Source organism: Helicoverpa armigera, chromosome 1 (genome assembly GCF_030705265.1).
Source record: "Helicoverpa armigera isolate CAAS_96S chromosome 1, ASM3070526v1, whole genome shotgun sequence".
NCBI classification, from domain to species: Eukaryota; Metazoa; Arthropoda; class Insecta; order Lepidoptera; family Noctuidae; genus Helicoverpa; species Helicoverpa armigera.
In genome coordinates, this window is record NC_087120.1 from 18670170 (window position 1) to 18688620 (window position 18451).

Genomic DNA, 18451 nt, shown 5'->3' on the forward strand with positions numbered 1-18451 from the left:
GCTTGTATATCAGAATATCATATGAGCCATTTTTTATCAATGTGCAGGAAGTATTTCCCTCAGGATACAGATGGAAGCCAGTAGTAACTAATCTTGATATAAACATACAAGTTAGTATGAGAGTGATTTCGCAATTGCCCTGTCTTCTGTCGGATAAAACCGCCTTAAGAAACAATACAACCGCAAGGCAGAGATTGTAATCGAATACGAGCTAATTTAATCAATACTCTTGATATTAAAGTCATAAAGTTCAATGACTTTATCGGCCTTATCTTCTAAACACTGATTAAATTTAATCTATAAAGAAGTCTTGCCTAACATTCGTATAAAATCGTGTTTCAAACCTTTTTATAGTATCAATTTAATAATTATAAAATAATATTATAATAACTGTGGTGTAAAATTCGCAATTAAGCCTTTCTATAAAAGTTCAGGAACGATAAACACCTTGGTTTCCATGGCAACGCGGCCGTATTGTTTCTTATGGGATTCGGCCGTACATTGAACACCACAGCTGTATAAATAAATCAGAAATGTTATATGAACATGTTGGTGTACATATGTATGTATTTAATCTCGCTTTGCAATTAAATTCGCTAGAGTATGTCAAAATCGCAACGCTTACGCATTCGCTCAGAAAAAAATTACATTGTACTGAACGCTAGGGGAGTTCAGGTCAAGGTGTAAAAAAATAATAATAATATAACTTAACAACTTGACCTGGCCTCTACTATAACTAAGCACTATAATTAACGACGCTCTAACAGTCACCATAATAAATATAACCTAACAAAACAGTACACGTCAAAACCAAAATGACATTGAAAAGCAGGAAAAAACAACAGCGGCATTATGATGAGTAAAATATTTGTTCCTAGTAACTTTTATGTTAGTAAACTAACCTGATATTTGCACTCAACATAAATGGCCATAGATACAGGAGTACGGGGTCACTGACCGTTATAGACGAGAGCGAAGAACGCCTTCTTCACCAGTAGCTGTGTGTCAAATACCACCAACTTCGCCGACGTCGGTATCAAGTCGTAACATTTGTGAAACTTGAAGAACTTCACGAATATCTGGGACTCATCTTCCTCTGTAAAGATCATAATTAAAAGTATTTTTATTTATCGTACATTGAAACATGCTCGTGGTAAGGCAACACGGACATAAAATAAGATATGAGTCATTTTGGATGGCTATTTATAACCTCGCTCGTACACTAGTGTTTGTTAATGTCGGTACACTCGACGGTGTTCGGAACACGATTGGTTAATTTAAACAATGTTTTATCGTATTATTTTAGATTTCGCACGTGTGTGCGTATGTTTTTTCCTTGTCTGTGAAAGGAAATATGAAGGCGATCGAGTCATTGTTGACAGAAACTATGACGTTTGAAACGTATTTGGTTATGATTTTTTTGGCGTGAAATCAGTAAATAAGTTAAAAAATATATTACAATGAGAAAAAAAACACCATTAAACTTAATGATACTGTAAAGTAAACACAAAATCAGGCATCAGAATTTTTGAGTTTATGAACCCTGACCAAACAGCTCAATAGTGGGAAAAAATACGACACCTAAAGTAGTTAAGGCAGATTGAAAAACATAGTAAACATAATAAAGCAACGCGCATATTGTTTCAAGTTTCAATCGATAAACAGTGGTTCAATTTTGGAATCTATTTTGCATATTGTGGACGGTCCAACGGGAAGCGATGATAAACAATGGTTATTACGAAAACTGTAACAATATCACGTAACTAGGTTATTGAAAAGACCTAACTTTAATTAAGGTAAATGTTTCGTAGTGGGAAATTCAAAATAAAATGATTTTTTTCATGTTTGGCTAAGTTAACATTCGATATGAGGCGTGATCTTTTCGGTTCGCGGTTGTAATATACCTCAAAGTAGTCCTTGTGGAACTCCAAGACTTTTTACAATTACAATAGAATCATCGGATAAAGTTTTTAATGCGAAATATAATAGCATATCAAAAATCACATTTTAATTTATAACCATGTAAAAACACATAAAGAAGAACTAGTTATCAAAAGCACATAACGTAAATACCACAGAAATCATGTTTATAATAATAATTCAACTTTCCTTTGTATCCACTTCACTATGAGCCGCCCATATATTGGCTCATTTCATTTTATGAAAATTTTTATTTACTTTTTTATTCCCACGGGAGCGGCGCAGATATGAAACTCAGGCACAGCGAAGCCTGTTTGTAGTCTTTTATGGAAAATAGGTCTCATCTTCGCGATTAATTAGGTCAATAATTTCTAAGTTATATTAATTAGGAGCCAGCGTTTTTTATAAAATGATAAAGGATGAAACACATGATATAATAAGTATGCTTAATATGGACAGATGGGGAGGCAGAGCAGTGAAGAAATGGATGGATAGCCCGAAAGAGGACATAAATAAAAAGGGGGATATTAGTATGACGGCTGACAGAGATGAATGGAAGTGGAGAACATTTCGCGCTGACCACAAATAAATTAAGAACAGACCAAGAAGAAAAAGATAAGTTCTAAGTTACTGGTGACGAATTTTATTATAAAGATATACTAGAAACTTTCGAGTTTTAAAACTGACCTGTTATGTACTCTTTAAGTATATTTTCGTCACCCATGACTCACGAGAGGTGTAGGAAAATATCTTTAGGAAACCTGGACTATAGTCTGAAATCACCAACCCGCAATGAGCAACGGTGGTGATTAAAGCTCAATCCTTCACTGTGTGAGAGGAGGTCTGTACCCAGCATTGGGACGTTCAAAAAATGCTGATGATGATATTATTATTTGGTCTCTAGACGTTCGTATGGACATTTTTAAGTGTATTGGGCGTATCGAATTACCGAGGAATGCAGTGTGCAAACATTTTAAACTGAAACATGAGTCAATAGGAACCGTTTAGTACACGTCCGGTAGAGCAAAGATAAATAACATAGCCCTTCTTGGTAGTCGGGTTAAAATATCGCAAGTTTTTTTTTAAGTTGAAAGAGCCTTAACTTTTTGAAAGTTCATCATCATGCTCTGAGCCTTTTTCCCAACTACGTTGGGGTCGGCTTCCAGTCTAACCCGATGCAGCTGAGTACCAGTGCTTTACAAGGAGCGACTGCCTATATGACCACCTCAACCCAGTCACGCGGGCAACCCAATACCCCTTGGTTAGACTGGTGTCAGACTTACTGGCTTCTGACTAACCGTAACGACTTTCAAGGATGTTCAATGACAGTAAATGTTCTATTACTTTTTGAAAGTTGCATGGAAGTAGAAAGGCATTTTGAAACGTTTGCAAGCCCATGAATATTAATTCTTTAGTATTTTGACGTTCTGTAGTTGTTTTCAGGTCACAATACTTTTACTAATTTCTAGTACATTCCATGAATTTAATGAAAATAAGAATTATCAACCTTAAGTTATTGATGGAAGGTTTCAAATAGATTTTAGGTACATTTTACCTCACATAAAATATTTTACGAATAGGTAATGAGTATGTGTCAAGCCGATATTGTCAATCACAACGAACCAGTGAATTGGTCACAGTCTGCTGAATTTATCAATAGATAGGCGAAAATTCAATTTAATTTTCCGTTAGTGAAAATGGGAGATAGCCTCACGCTTTGTGTATTATTTAATAAAGGAAAATTAATATTTAAACAATCATATTTGACTTTTTGATAAAATATGCCCCAACTTGGGAGTAAAAAATGCCTTATAATTACAAAATAAAATAAAATACGAAAGCATCTTTGGGTCTGTCGCAGTTTCTCGTCAAAAGTAAACAGAGTTATAGTAAACAGAGGATGCATTTAACCGGTTGCGGAAAATTGTTCCCACGGGACACGGGTTTAATCGAATTTAGAACTATGAGTAACTATTTGTTTGCCTACTTTTTCAGAGTTCAGATAAGTCTATAAAAAGGTGGCCTCGTGGGTCAAAAGACAACCACCACGACGTATGTATTATTGCAAAAAAAAACTTATTTATAAAGTAACGCAATAACACCTTTCCTAGAGTACATGCTTATTTTAGCTCTAAAATCTAAATTCACAAAGCAGAATGCCCCACGGAAGTTTCAAGTGATACTCGAAGTACACTCTAGCTCCCATGGCGTATACCTGACACCCTCAACCTTGCTACTCCATATTGTGTTCCAAGTACTGAGAACAACAAAACGCTGACCAAATCAAAAGGTCTATCGTACTTTTAAGTAACATTACAAATATTTTAAACTTTTTTTTTTCGAAGTGTGTCTATGGAGTGACTTGCCGGTTCATCTCTGTAAGACCCACTCTTTGGAACCGCACAACTAGCTTGACGTTTCTTAAGCACCGGTAATAGCTCTATATGGAAGAAAATTCTTTAACTTTGGCATTGCAAAAAACTCTATCATCCATCTCCCGAGCCTTTATCCAACTATGATGGTGTCTGCTTCCAATCCAACCGGATTCAGCTGAGTACCAGTGCTTTACAAGAAGCGACTGCCCTATCTGACCTCCTCAACCCAGTTACCCGGGCAACCCGATACCCCTTGGTTAGACTGGTGTCAGACTTACTGGCTTCTGACTACCCGTAACGACTGCCCAGGATGTTCAATGACAGCCGCAAAAAACTACCTACATATGTATTAATTGATTCAATGACACTTTTCTACAATACCTAATTAGGTACTTATTTCGGATCTAAAAGGCAAGTGGACAAAGCATAATGCAGCGCGGAAGTTTCAAGTGATACTTGAAGAATACCTGACACCCTGTACCTTGGTACTCCATATTGTGTTCCAAGTACTGAGAAGAAAAAAACGCTGACCAAATCAAAAGGTTTATCGGCTAATTCCTTTGTTTAGACCTTCGGGAATAAGTGGGCGTAATGAGGGATTAAAATGTTATTATTTCTTGGAATAAAATGCGAATTATTTTGTTTAAGGATTAACTGGCAATACTTATTGAGCAAAAAATATAAGCTGTTATTTTAGCTTTTAATAAAAAGGATTACAAAAGATTAGCGAGAAAAATAGTTTTGTTTACGAACTAATTTGCAATATAATACTTTGGAAATAAAATATGATATTTTAATTTTGTATAACATTTATTGGAAGGATCAAGGATTAAAAAAGATTAACGAGTTAAATCATTTTATACTGTTCAGCGTTTTGAATAAAATATGTTCCCATAAAACTCTTTCGAAATCAAATATAAGAATAAATTGTTAATAACTGAAACGTTAATAATTGAACTATAAGTAAATAACTTTTTGCCAATTGAATTTCAGTTGGACGAATCAGTTTTTCCGAATATTTGTTTAATCATGCATCGTACACAATATTGATATTGGATCTGTATATTTTCATGTGTTGTTGAAAAGTTTTTCAAAAAATATTATTCATATATTCTCGATCTGTTTGCTTCTGTAATATTTGACTCTCCGATGTTTTGTAATGTAAACCTGAATAATCTCCAGAAGTTAGTTAGTTTATCGTTACTTTCCAGGAGGAAGAATTAGGATGTGTTCTGTTCAGTTTTTTAATGAGCATTATTTTTTTTGCGCAAATTAAATTTTCCAGATTTTCAGTGTAATGGACACACTCAGAGACATTTAATGGTTACTTAAGCCGTTCCTTAGTTCAGAATTTCTATGAGAATCTGTCACGAAGTGACTTCTCTGAGAGTTGGGGTAAGACGACAGAGGTTTTTTGCAAAAAATTTTGTATTACCCAAAATGCTAAACGAAAATGCCATCAAACTATTTTAAGGGTTGTCTAAAAACAAATGTATTTTTACTACAGAGATTATGTCGCTCCCAACAGCAAAGCAATTGCATTTAATTAGTAGTAATTACCTACCGCTGCATCTAAAGCAATAAATATTTCATCACAGCTTCATGTATGTAATGATAAACTACGTATGCCTCATGAATTTTAATTTAAAGACGCTATGAATAGTTGAGCGAAACCCAGGGCACACACGAGTATCAAATTAAAAAGTATAAGGTACAGACGGCGAGTAGGTCAACCTTACCTGATCTGTCTAATAGGAATGGTGAATGAAAAAAGTAAATAGCCTGTCTTTTAGATAACCCTAAAATAATGGATACGTATTTTTTATTTTCTCTCACAAACATATAACAACGGAGATACAACACATTTGAATTTTGTGTTACGTCACTTTTAAGTACATAACAGTGACGTCACAAGTCTTTCAACCATTGTTGCGTTATACCTTAGCATATATTTATTTTTTGTTAAAATAAAAAATACGTGTCCATTCTTTTTTAGTAATCTATAAGACAGACTAATTAGAATCACTATTTTTTAACCCTGTCATCATGCCTATACCAGTCAAACATTGACCTTCCACTATTGTGATAAGGTTAAAAATCTATTGAAACATGACAGATTGTGGTAGTTCGATATGCTATCGTCTGTACAGTCAACTTCAGGTCAGTGGTAACAGTTTCATAGGAAAATCGTACTTATTACTATTGAGTTAAGGTGCATGACTGTTACCACTGATGGGCAGTCTCCCGTACAACGTTAATGATGTTGCGTTCGTTTGCAATTTGATAAAAAGAAAATGTGATGACGACTTTTCAGAAACTCTGTACGGAATATATGGAGTTCGTTATGGTAGATAAGGACTGCAATAAAGAAGACTAGACATTAAAATAAAAATACGAAAGAATTTTCTCTAAGAATTCATTAGATCTATGTTTTGATGAATCTTGGAAAAACTTCGTTAAATGAAGACCGAAATGTGCCAAGAATATTCAATTTCAAAAATAATAAAAGTACAAACCTGCTATAATTTACACTTTAAAGCGAAATAACAGCCAAAATTATCGTCTATTATTCAAAAAAACTCTGAGAATGAGAAGAAAATAATGTGTGAATTTTAGCCAAACCAGTTGCTATGCAAAGAGTATTGAATAGATGTTAGATAGTAATGCCTATTTGTTTATTTACGTTCATTGCTGTTGCGTTGCGCGCGCGCCGGTGAGGATGTGACGTCATCGTTAACCTCAAGTGGACTGTATTTGTGAAGTCACGGCAACAGCTGAATTTGCAAATCGGTCGGAAATAATTACTGTGATTTTGGACTTGAATGTATAAATAAATGGTTGAGTTTAAGTGTTCTTTGACTTTAAATACTGTTTTGGAATCTTTATATATATCTTCTTTTTTAAATTGATTTCTAAACCTGAATAAATTATCAGTTCAATGAGATAATTACAACGGCTTTCAACAATAAACCACTTTTCATTCATCACTACCATCCGCTTCACAATTGGCCAGGTTCATGAGAAACTGTCAATATTTACATTAAACGCATATAACTTGAACAATATCTTGAAGAGAAAGCAGGAAATTCAGTTATTACTCGACCTGTCACTATAAACACTAAGCTAATAATTGAAACAGTTTACCTGCCAACCAAAACATCACTAACAGAGGTTAAGATAAAACATCTATTTGAAAGAGGATAATTCGAAGTAGCACTGCCTAGATAGATATCACTAGAGTACCGAGTGAATGTGAGCCGTCACTGTCACAAACAAACGCAAACATCAACAGGCAATTGCGCAAGAGTGGCGTGGGTGACACAAACAAGCCGGACATAAACAACCTTTGAGGAGCCAGTCAGCTAGGAACGCCTTCCAGGCGCGGCCGACGGCTTCGAACTCCTTGATGAGCTCGATGGAGTAGACGGACTCGTCGGGGTCTTCGGCGGCGAGCGCGGGGTTGTCCGAGAAGTAGTGTAAGCGCAGCATGCGCGGGGCCAGGGCGGCGCATCGCCCGCCGCCTCTCGGTGCGGCCCGGCGCGCCTCCCACGGCTCACTGCTAATTATACGCGCGCCACGCCGGGAGTCGCGCGAACTTGACACCGCCAGCGCCGCGCCCGCCCCTACGTCGATCCTTGGCCGTCTGCCCCGCCAGCCCGATGCGACCACAGTGCATCACTTCTCAACACAACTGAGCGTCTCCGACGTTTCTACAGTGTATTCAACACTTCAGCTTCGCTTTTCTTGATTCAATAGGCTGTCTTTTATCATTTTCGTAGAGTGAATTTCAGCGAAATTCGAACGAATGAATTCAGTCGCTCGATTTGATTTAGCTTTGATCTTTTCAGAGAAATTCTTTGTGTTTATCATGTGCTGGAATAATGCGATCATGTTGTCCAATCTGGTTATATCTCTCTCTTTTTATTAAGTGCACACACTCGGTCAATGGTAATCAATTCATCAAAAACACGGAAGAAACTGATTTTCACATGGCGTTTTTATCCGCATAAGGAAAAAACAAATATACCACACTTGTGGGAACCTTTTTCACGGTTATTTACGTCGTATCTGTTACAGTACACATCTTTACATGCTATAGTACTGAAAGACGGCGTGACGCTGTGTAGTCGGGTCTCAGTAGTCGCCGCTCTATGTTTAGAAAACTAAAAATGAGCATGCCAGTCAACATACGGAAGTCGCGCGTCCGTTGATCTTCAATTTTATTTTATTTAGTTCATCAATATTTATATTATAATATTTTCTTGACATATTTATTTAACTATCTAGATTTTGACTTACGTTTGTGAGTTATTTAAACACCATTCCATTTCAGTAATATTTAATTGGAAGAAAAGCGTATCAAAATTCAAATCATTATACTTAAATAAAACTAGAAGGTACCCTAACACAACAACAGCATTAAATAAATTAAAAATAACATGCAAAGTATATTCCAACGTATGCACATAATACATATTGCACTTTGTTTACGCATTCAGAAATAATGGATAGCTATTAATTGCACAATGGCAACTAGATATAAACCTAGCTACGACAGTTAACGATGCAATCATTATTTATGACCTATTTTGTATACTCTTTCCTTCTGCTACTGAACAGTTTATGAGAACTTCATAAATCAATGCTAATGCGAACTTCTTTATTTTCAGTGAAAATAGAACAGTAGGTATTGCACATAAAATCGCTTTGGTATTGGCCCGAAAGGACCAATATATCGAATCGCTATGGAAGTGAACGTGTTATAGATAGTTCAACTCAGATTTGCGCGCGGCCCTATGTGTGCGTCGGCTTGTAAATATACAACTTTCATTCGTGTGACAGTGACGTCGTCCGAGCATGACGTGTTCTTATCGCTTTTTGTTATGGGTACAGTCGTTTACGAAAATACTAGTTATTAGCGGAGAAATTATTAAGGAGTCAGATAAAGCGTTTCAAAAAATAAAACGACATTCAAAGCTTTTTATTATTAAATATAGTTTTTCATTATTTTTTCATACGTCTTTTCAAATTGACATTGACAGTATCTAAGAATTGAATACTCCTTAAGTACATATTTTCTAGCTCGGGGTACGTGGACAATAAATAAAAGTGTGGACTAAGAATGTAAAAAGAGGTATAATCTAGTATAATAATGTAAACAAAATGTGTGGGGAATTTTAAAAAGTTATATTGCTTCGCATAATGTCGACAAAATAACAAAATAATGAAACTCATAAATGAACGTTTAAGTCAAATTGATGAAGGGATGTGGCGTAATACTTGTCGACATGTAGAAAAGAAAAAAGAAGAATACTATAGACATTTTGACATTGGAGTCAGAATTTATAATTCTCCTTGGAGAGTAGCGAATCCGAAAATTCATCATTTGATTTTTCAAATAGCGATTCATAATCATTATAAATAAATAAACATTAAATTACGTAATAACTGTTTTTCTTTAAACCCCCGTATACAACCCCTAAATAACTGTATTGTACCCGACTGTACCTCTTGTCACGCACACAAAGTTACTGTATATGTACAAGGGTTACCCACACATAAGGCCGCGCGCACAACTGAGTTGAACTTACTATACAAGCTTGCTGAATTGCCGAATTTTGACAACAGAAAATAATAGGTGCGTTACTGTTGAGCCTCGAAGGTACTTTTACATACATCTTTTGATAGTCGATATCATGTCTTGCCGAAAAAAATGTGTTTCGACGTAATTTTTTTCATAATACAATGCGAATCAATGAACTATTTCCCCAGGCTAGAATTTAAAATACATGACTTAACTAAAACTCAGCCATGCATCAGCAAAACGCGCTACCATAACAGCACATAACATACGTAATATGATATCAAATACCTTCAAACCACGAAAATTTCCTACTACATAGGCAAATAATCACATCTAACGTCATCACTGTGCCAATTAGAAAATCACATTACACCAACACTTTACACATTTTATATTAATAGACAATTTTGAGTTTACAAGAAGTGTTTGCTGTCCAAATGCTATTACAAAATGGTGAGTAAAACCACTGAGTTTGCGATAAAACAGAGTATTAATCGCTATATCAAAGTATCGTAAAATTTTATATGACCGTAAAGGACTATTATTGTTGACTGCCAGATAAAATAATGTTATGGGACTTCTTTTTATGTTATGTCGAAATTTTGTAATGAATGAATATTGTTATATCTTAGTTTGATTATTTAAGAATATAACTTGGGAGGTGTCGGCAAACAGAAGAGTATGGAAGGAGAAAACCGACCCCAAATATAATTGGAATACCTATTATAGGCAGGAGGATGATGATTATGTAATTTGCGTATTTTAAGATTGATATTCATTCAAAAGTGGATGGATGCGGGCTGCCCATGACAGGGATGATTGGCGTTGGGGAAGGCCTACGTTTAGGAGCGGACGGTAATCGGCTGTTATGATGATGATGATTTATTCTAAAATATGCGTCTTCTATATCGATTTTGAATGTCGGATTCGATATTCCTCAAACGTAATATCGATAAACAAAACAGTATCTAATTATAATTTGTAGCTAGTAAAAGCTTGTGATTTATTTACTTCAGTTCCCTAAGTACTTCCAATACTCCGTTAAGAAATTATATATTGCACTTGGTCAGCGTATGTTAATATTTTAACTGCTCTTATGAAACGGCGATCAAATACAGCGAGTGTGGGTAAAATAAACTAATTTCTATATTGTAGTAAAACGGTTACCATTACTTTGAGGGAGCGACATGCTATTATTTGTTTGTTTAATAATTATAAATGTGGCTAGTTAATTAGGTCATTTCAACGTACACACCGATCATAAAATGAAAATACAGAAAAATATAAAACTTTAGAAAATATGTGACTAATAAGGATAGAAAAAGAAGAAATTAAACCGTAATTTCTGATTTCCGTTATAAATCGAAGCGCAGATATACGCGAGACACAATTGATTTTCTATAAGTGGTTTTCTATAAGAGGAATATTTCAAAGAATGACTAGAAAGGAATACGTTTTCACAGAAGCGTTAATTATAAAAGAATAGGAAGATGAAAGTTATTTTTCAATAATTTTCTTGGTACTCATAGAAAATAAAAGCGTAGGAAAATATATATAAAAAAAAAACAAGATTAGTTCGAGCGTTTAACCAACTTATTAGTTCTTTTAACCTAAGCCTGAGTTGTGAGAAAAACAGCCATATTATTTTGTTCTGCAGTTTAAATCAGGAATATAAACGAAGTACATGATATATAATTTTCATAGAAAATAAAAAGTAGGGTAAAACTCACCTAAGTCGGAAAGGTTGACTTTGTCCAAAAATGGATCAGCCACCGGCAACTGAAATAAGAAAACATTAAATTAGATCGAGTCAAAATCAAAGTCAAAGTCATTTTTATTATTTCATATAGGTAGGCCTATAAAAGCTCTTTTGAAACGTCAAACTACACACAGTGGCAAAGAGTAAATATTCTAGGACCGAAGAAATAACACACATATGAAAAAGGCTAATAAAGTTATAGTACCTACTGACAATATACGCACTTGGTTAGATGAAAGAATCTAATAACTATCTACAAAGGCTTTCATACTATATTTTACCCGTAGAACATCAAACCAGGGAAACAAATTCCATTTATCTTAATTATAATCATATTTTATGTATTAGTTATAATTGCACATAAGTCCGCCTACAAATTCTTTGACCTGAGACCAATCACCGAACGCATAGATTAGATGGATTTCCAATCATCTCTCGGGAAAACAAGATACTAAAAATACGAGTATCATTCATATTATATTTTTATCGAGCTCATGCATAAATCACAATCCCATACGGGTTACGAAGCGTCAAATGAATGGACAAACTTTTGAAGGTCGAAGGGGGAGCCATTTTATTTATAACCGATCATCGGTAGTACCGTTTCATAATACACATCAGTAGATTTCTCGAGGGAGCTACGTTCTTCACACAGACAAAAGTTATCAAAAAACGATAAGAAAATAGTAGCCTATCCGTGTCTCCAAGGTACCACTAATCTCCATTCCAAATATTATCTCAATCAGTTCAGTCGTTTAAGCGAGAAAGCGTAACAAACAAGCAACTATATATTAGTAAGGATTAAATGGGCAGTTCCGCAGTCTTCAGACAGTTTTAATCAGAACATCTGGGGCGTAAAAGCTTGTGCCATGACCCGCAGTAAATGTATTCGTGACCTCTAGTAACGCGGGTATAAAAAGCCTCTTGGACCCGTAATAGCAGAAGGTTACATTGATCAATGCGAGATGCGATCTGCGGCCGCTTCACTTGTGGCTTCTCATTGATCAGCCATTTTATCTATAGACTCTTACTACGAAACGGAATAGAGTGCCTTAGAATCCTACTCATGCAATAATTGTAAAGTTTTGTATGTATAGATGTACGGATGAACTACCAACTGAATTTTGATGAAATCTGCTAATAATATAGCTTACAGTTGTAAGTATATCAGAATAATATAAGCAAATTTTTATCCGGGTGAGGGATTGATCCCTCGAGAAGCGGGTGAAATCGCTGACAGACGTACAGAACGAAACGTCTTTAATTTTTTTTTTGTAGACGTAATTTATTCAGATCCTGAAAATCTAATAAGTTCATCAAATTATGGTCAAAAGATTTTATTGGACGACATAAAATCATACGCTACATAACACTGATATCTAGATGAGATACAAAACACAGATGTCCTACATCACCCAGCTACACTGGAAGCGACCTCAATACAGTCAGCGCTGGGAATATGACGAGCGCATGTCATTATAACACAAACCACTTTATGTCTCTTCCAGTTTCAAGTGGTTTGCAACATTGCAGGCAACCGAACCAAAAGTTGACTAGTTACAGCAAAATTTGTTACAAGTGGCTCTAGTTTGAAAAGTTTTCAACCCCAATGGCGAGATAACAAAAACCAATTAAATGAAGCCATAGACTAGAAACACAAAAAGCTTGCTCACTCAGACATTTTAATTAGTATCATTATTTTTGTGAAGTGGTCAATTTTGTTGAGTAGTCACTTCGCAAGGAAATTAAAAAGGGATGGGTACTTTATGAAAAGTGAGTGTATTGTTAAAAAGTTTTCTTAAAGGACAATGCCAGGGTGTGGGCTCAAAGTTTGCCCAGCAGTGGGAGTAGTTACAGCTGGTTCCATAGTGCACTCTGAACACGAAATCCAAATATTTTTGAAATCGGTCCCAGAGGTCCCGAAAAAAACCGGTTCAAATGTTCTCCATAGATAGTCACTTAACAAAGCCTGAGCCATTTGCCCAGTAGTGAAAGTGGTCGAAATAGGTTCTTTACTCCACTGTTAACACGAAATCCAAATATTTTGGAAATCGGTCCCAGGGGTCCCAAGAAAAACTGGTTCTAATTTCAAACTTGAACAGTCACTTTATAAAGCCCAAGCCATTTGCCCAGTAATGGAAATTGTTAAAATAGGTTCTTTACTGCTCTGTTAACACGAAATCTAAATATTTTGGAAATCGGTCCCAGAGGTCCCGAGAAAACCCGGTTCAAATGTCAAACTTGAACAGTCACTTTATAAAGCCCAAGCCATTTGCCCAGTAGTGGGAATGGTTAGAATAGGTTCTTTACTTCACTGTTACTACGAAATCCAAATATTTTGGAAATCGGTCCCAGAGGTCCCGAGAAAAACCTGTTCAAATGTCAAACTTGAACAGTCACTTTATAAAGACCAAGCCATTTGCCCAGTAGTGGGAATGGTTAGAATAGGTTCTTTACTTCACTGTTACTACGAAATCCAAATATTTTGGAAATCGGTCCCAGAGGTCCCGAGAAAAACCTGTTCAAATGTCAAACTTGAACAGTCACTTTAAAAGACCAAGCCATTTGCCCAGTAGTGGGAATGGTTAGAATAGGTTCTTTACTGCACTGTTAACACGAAATCCAAATATTTTGGAAATCGGTCCCAGAGGTCCCGAGAAAAAGCGGTTCAAATGTTAGCCAGCCATTGTTAACAAGCCATTTTAAGCAGCCACAAACCTAACAACCTCTTTTCTTGAAATAACATTCAGATAGTTAGTGGTTTCACTGTTAACAGGATAATAAACAGAAATAGACGTTTAAAGGTAATTGTTGTTTCTCTTGCTTTTCAGTCTCTATCTACCACAATCAGTCCTAAGTTCGAGTAGCGTCATGCAATTAATATCCGTAATGGCAATGGAAAAATCTTTTCAAGACGAATAAAATAAGCTCAAACACGAGGTAGTAAATAGATACCGTTGAGGAGTTCCCTCGTCTCACTGTCGTCTCCATCGTCAGGTCAGGTCTTAACCTCCACAGTTTTGTGGTGTCGGAGACATATACCCGAATGACAAGTTTTTATTCGATATGTGCTTACAATTTCCGAGAGTTCCCTATTGTTTTAAAGTTTCTATCACCAGACCCTGGACCCTGGAACTATTTGGAAAGTAAATCCTTTTAAACAATAAATGATTGTTTAAATCGGTTGGTAAACGACGGAGTTATGCACGTACTTACGTAAAAAGAATGCAAACGAACTGAGAAACTCCTCCATTTTTTGAAGTCGGTAAAAAAAAATCTCGTTCTATACCTCGTATTTGTCGATTAATATTATAATGCATTTCAATTAAGGTAATAAAAGTGGAATAGTTAAGAGTTCGTAAGCATATTTTTCGTAATATTGAATAAGAGTCAAACCAGTTATCTCAGGACTCCTGGGATAGATTTCGAAATATTTCGGTCTGGGACCTATTATAAGCCTATGGAACATAATACACTATGCAGTTACTGTGGGCAACTCTTGAGCCCAACTTCCATACAAAGAATAGCATTGTCCTTTTTGTGTTTCTTTTGTTTTAGCAGCGCCACCTAGAGGGGTGTCTAAGAACTCTTACATCCAGCTGATATAAATCAGCCAATATTTAATAGATAGCGCTACTGACTGATTCACATTGGCATAATCGATCCTAAATCGGACAAGCATTATTTCAAACTATGTATTTCCAATACCAGGCAAGATCTGTAAGATAAACCGGATCAGTGTGAAATATATAATACTTCAGGAATCGATTTAATATGCATTTTTTTAAACAAACGACGAACTCTTTTATTCGAAAACTTGTGTTAGAGTCTTTCACAACTTTTTGGGGCCTTAGCTTAAATACCTAGCTGCATTTTCGAAATAAAAGGATCGTGACAGACAAACTAACGGTAAGACGGACAACCGATTTTATTAGGGCGAAATAAACAAAACGAACAATCCAGATAAGGTAGTTAGAAAGTTATAATTAACCTGTCAAGATAACGCGAGAATTTAACTAACAGGTACAAGCAACCTTCACAAATCATTTAAGTAAACATACCGTCAGCATATTCGTATCGGAGATGAAGTAAAAATACGTGTCAATGGTCGACTGCAGACACTATTAAGAAAATAACAGTTATAAACCAATACGTGCATTGCTAATAAGTAACCGAGTAATTATGCCAAGTGTAAGTACTGATTACCGCGGTCGCAATTACTAAGTACTTAGGCGGCCATTAGAAATAACAATACTCCGGTACATATTAGATTAGACACGTTTGTCAAGTGGATCGTGACACTGTGGGTAATAAACAATGATATTTGAAATGTTTATTTGTTTTAGTTTGAGTGCGGTTTTAGTGACACCGATCCGATATCGGAAGAAGTGAATGAAATATGTGTCAGTATTTCATACTGTCCGGATTGATATCGGAGATTGATATTGTGTTAGTAGCATCATCGGAAGTCCGTAAGCTATCGGACGATATTTTCTTTAAGTGTGTGCTATACGTGTACAAATAACTAACTTCTGCCAACAGTTTCATCCGCATCCCGAGGGAACCTCTGCACAAACTCAGATAAAAAGTAGCACAAAGCCTTCCCCGATAAATGGGCTATCCAACACTGACTGAGAATTTTTAATTCGGACCAGTAGTTCCTGACATTAGCGGCTTCAAACAACAAACAAACTCTTCAGCTCTATAATATATTTTAGTATAGATTCCAAAAACTGTTGCAGTGAAGTTTTCGAGAACGGCTGAATCGGAGAGATTTTGTTGGAAATAAAATATGTGAAAACAACATATGGGCCTGTTATCGGAGCCCGGTTGCGCCGACATCGGATCGGATGATATAAAGACGCGCTATCACGAAGCTCATATAGCTACGCATATATGGTGAGTTTATGAAGGACGTTGGGCAGACTGGTTAGGAGACGGCTTGTCGGCAAACGCAGTACCCATATGGCCTTGTAAATATGAGCTGAGGAAGGGAGGGGAACTAATATTCGTAAGGGAACGTGCAAAGAATGAAGGAACTTAAGACTCTTTTATATGGCTTGCTGTGGAATAGTATAGTGAATTGGTATGGGCTTTTCAAAGTCTCAGAGTAAATCCCCGTATTCCGTACATTTTAAACAGTTACTCGAGCGTAATCATAGCGGGAATCCAATCGATATGTACTTTCCGACCCTTTTGTGTTGGTCTTTAGCATTGTTCTTATATCGCAATCCATGCCTTTTAATATTCGACCTTATGATTAAGGCTTATGATTCATTTTTGTTTAATCTTTCCTGTTTCCATACAACTGCTTAATCCTGACTAATGGCCTGCTAACTTCAGACGCAATAATTTTAGAATTCCGATTTAGCGTTTCGCACTTAACTAGTGTTTTATAATTTATGATCGTCTGCAAAAAATATGCTAAACCAAAAAAATGTACACTCTATTATTAGATGATTAACGTTTATTCACATTTGCTATCAGAATTTTTATTTACATACTGCAGCTAATAAAGTGAATGATAAAACGGAATTCCTGGATTTTTCTAATAAAATAAATGTTAGTACTTTTGAAACCATATATGCTTATAAAATCAAATGTACCTAACTTGCTTTTTTAACCCCCGACGCAAAAACGACGGGGTGTTTAACCCCCGACGCAAAAACGACGGGGTGTTATAAGTTTGACGTGTCTGTGTGTGTGTGTATGTGTGTGTGTGTGTGTGTGTGTATGTGGCATCGTAGCTCCCAAACGGATGATCCGATTGTAATGCGGTTTTTTTTGTTTAAAAGGAGTGTCGTTCGGGAGTGTTCTTAGCTATGTTTGGTGGAAATCGGTTCAGGTCTTCAAGGTCATCAGCTCGTTTGTTAGGTGTGAGAGGAATGTTACACGCTCAGTTTACTTGCAAGCATGTGTGGGATCTGAAATTTGAAACACTAATGTCTTCTGGAACCACTGAGCTGGTCTGCTGTTAGGGCACGAAGGTAGGAGACGTAACCCTGAACTGCCTTTTAGTAAACCCATCGAGTTTGGGTTCGTTGAATTTGTCTTGAGTAGTTCTCTTCAATTGACGAGAACCTGATACTGGAAATGGGATGTGGCGGATGAAACCCTGGAATGCCGGAATGAAACGGATAAACCGATTTATATCTTAGCTGAAAATCTAGAATGACCGAAGGTTTATGTTTCCTCAACCTGTGCAATTCTCCCAGAGTTGTTATGAGGATTGTTAAACAGCATCCTTTGGCCGAGATCGCATAGAGCGACCCCATCTTAAAATAAAAGAAATTAACTGAAAGAAGGAAAAAATAAGGAGCTCCTTCAAAAAGCATGAAATAAAATTAAATTATAAATTTAAAAAAACCCCCGACCCAAAAAAAGTACGCAACTAGGATGACAAAAGGTTAAAAACGCTAAACCCTATAAAAAGCAAAAAATAACTTTAACACTACGTAAGTACCAACTAAAGCATGTCAGACTAAACTAAATTTTTACGTGTCGGGGGACCGCTTTTTACCTTCAAAAGTACTTACATAAATCAAATGATACCTACCTAATTAAAACATTCGTATAAAATAAAATTATATACACAGTTATAAGTAGTACCTATATACTTAATTACTTCTAACGTTAGGCTAATAAATTAGAGCGGTCCCCCGACACGTCAAAATTTAGTTTAGTCTGACATGCTTTAGTTGGTACTTACGTAGTGTTAAAGTTATTTTTTGCTTTTTATAGGGTTTAGCGTTTTTAACCTTTTGTCATCCTAGTTGCGTACTTTTTTTGGGTCGGGGGTTTTTTTAAATTTAT

At 35.9% G+C, this 18451-nt stretch overlaps 1 protein-coding gene across 1 annotated transcript in view; it reads right to left on the reverse strand.

Annotated features, from left to right (window-relative positions):
• Nucleotides 1–18451, reverse strand: part of LOC110373889 (uncharacterized) — a 112027-nt gene that overhangs the window by 27273 nt on the left and 66303 nt on the right. The window contains 2 exon segments of the mRNA XM_064036709.1: nucleotides 959–1096; nucleotides 11610–11658. Of these exon segments, the coding sequence (XP_063892779.1) occupies nucleotides 959–1096; nucleotides 11610–11658 (187 nt within the window).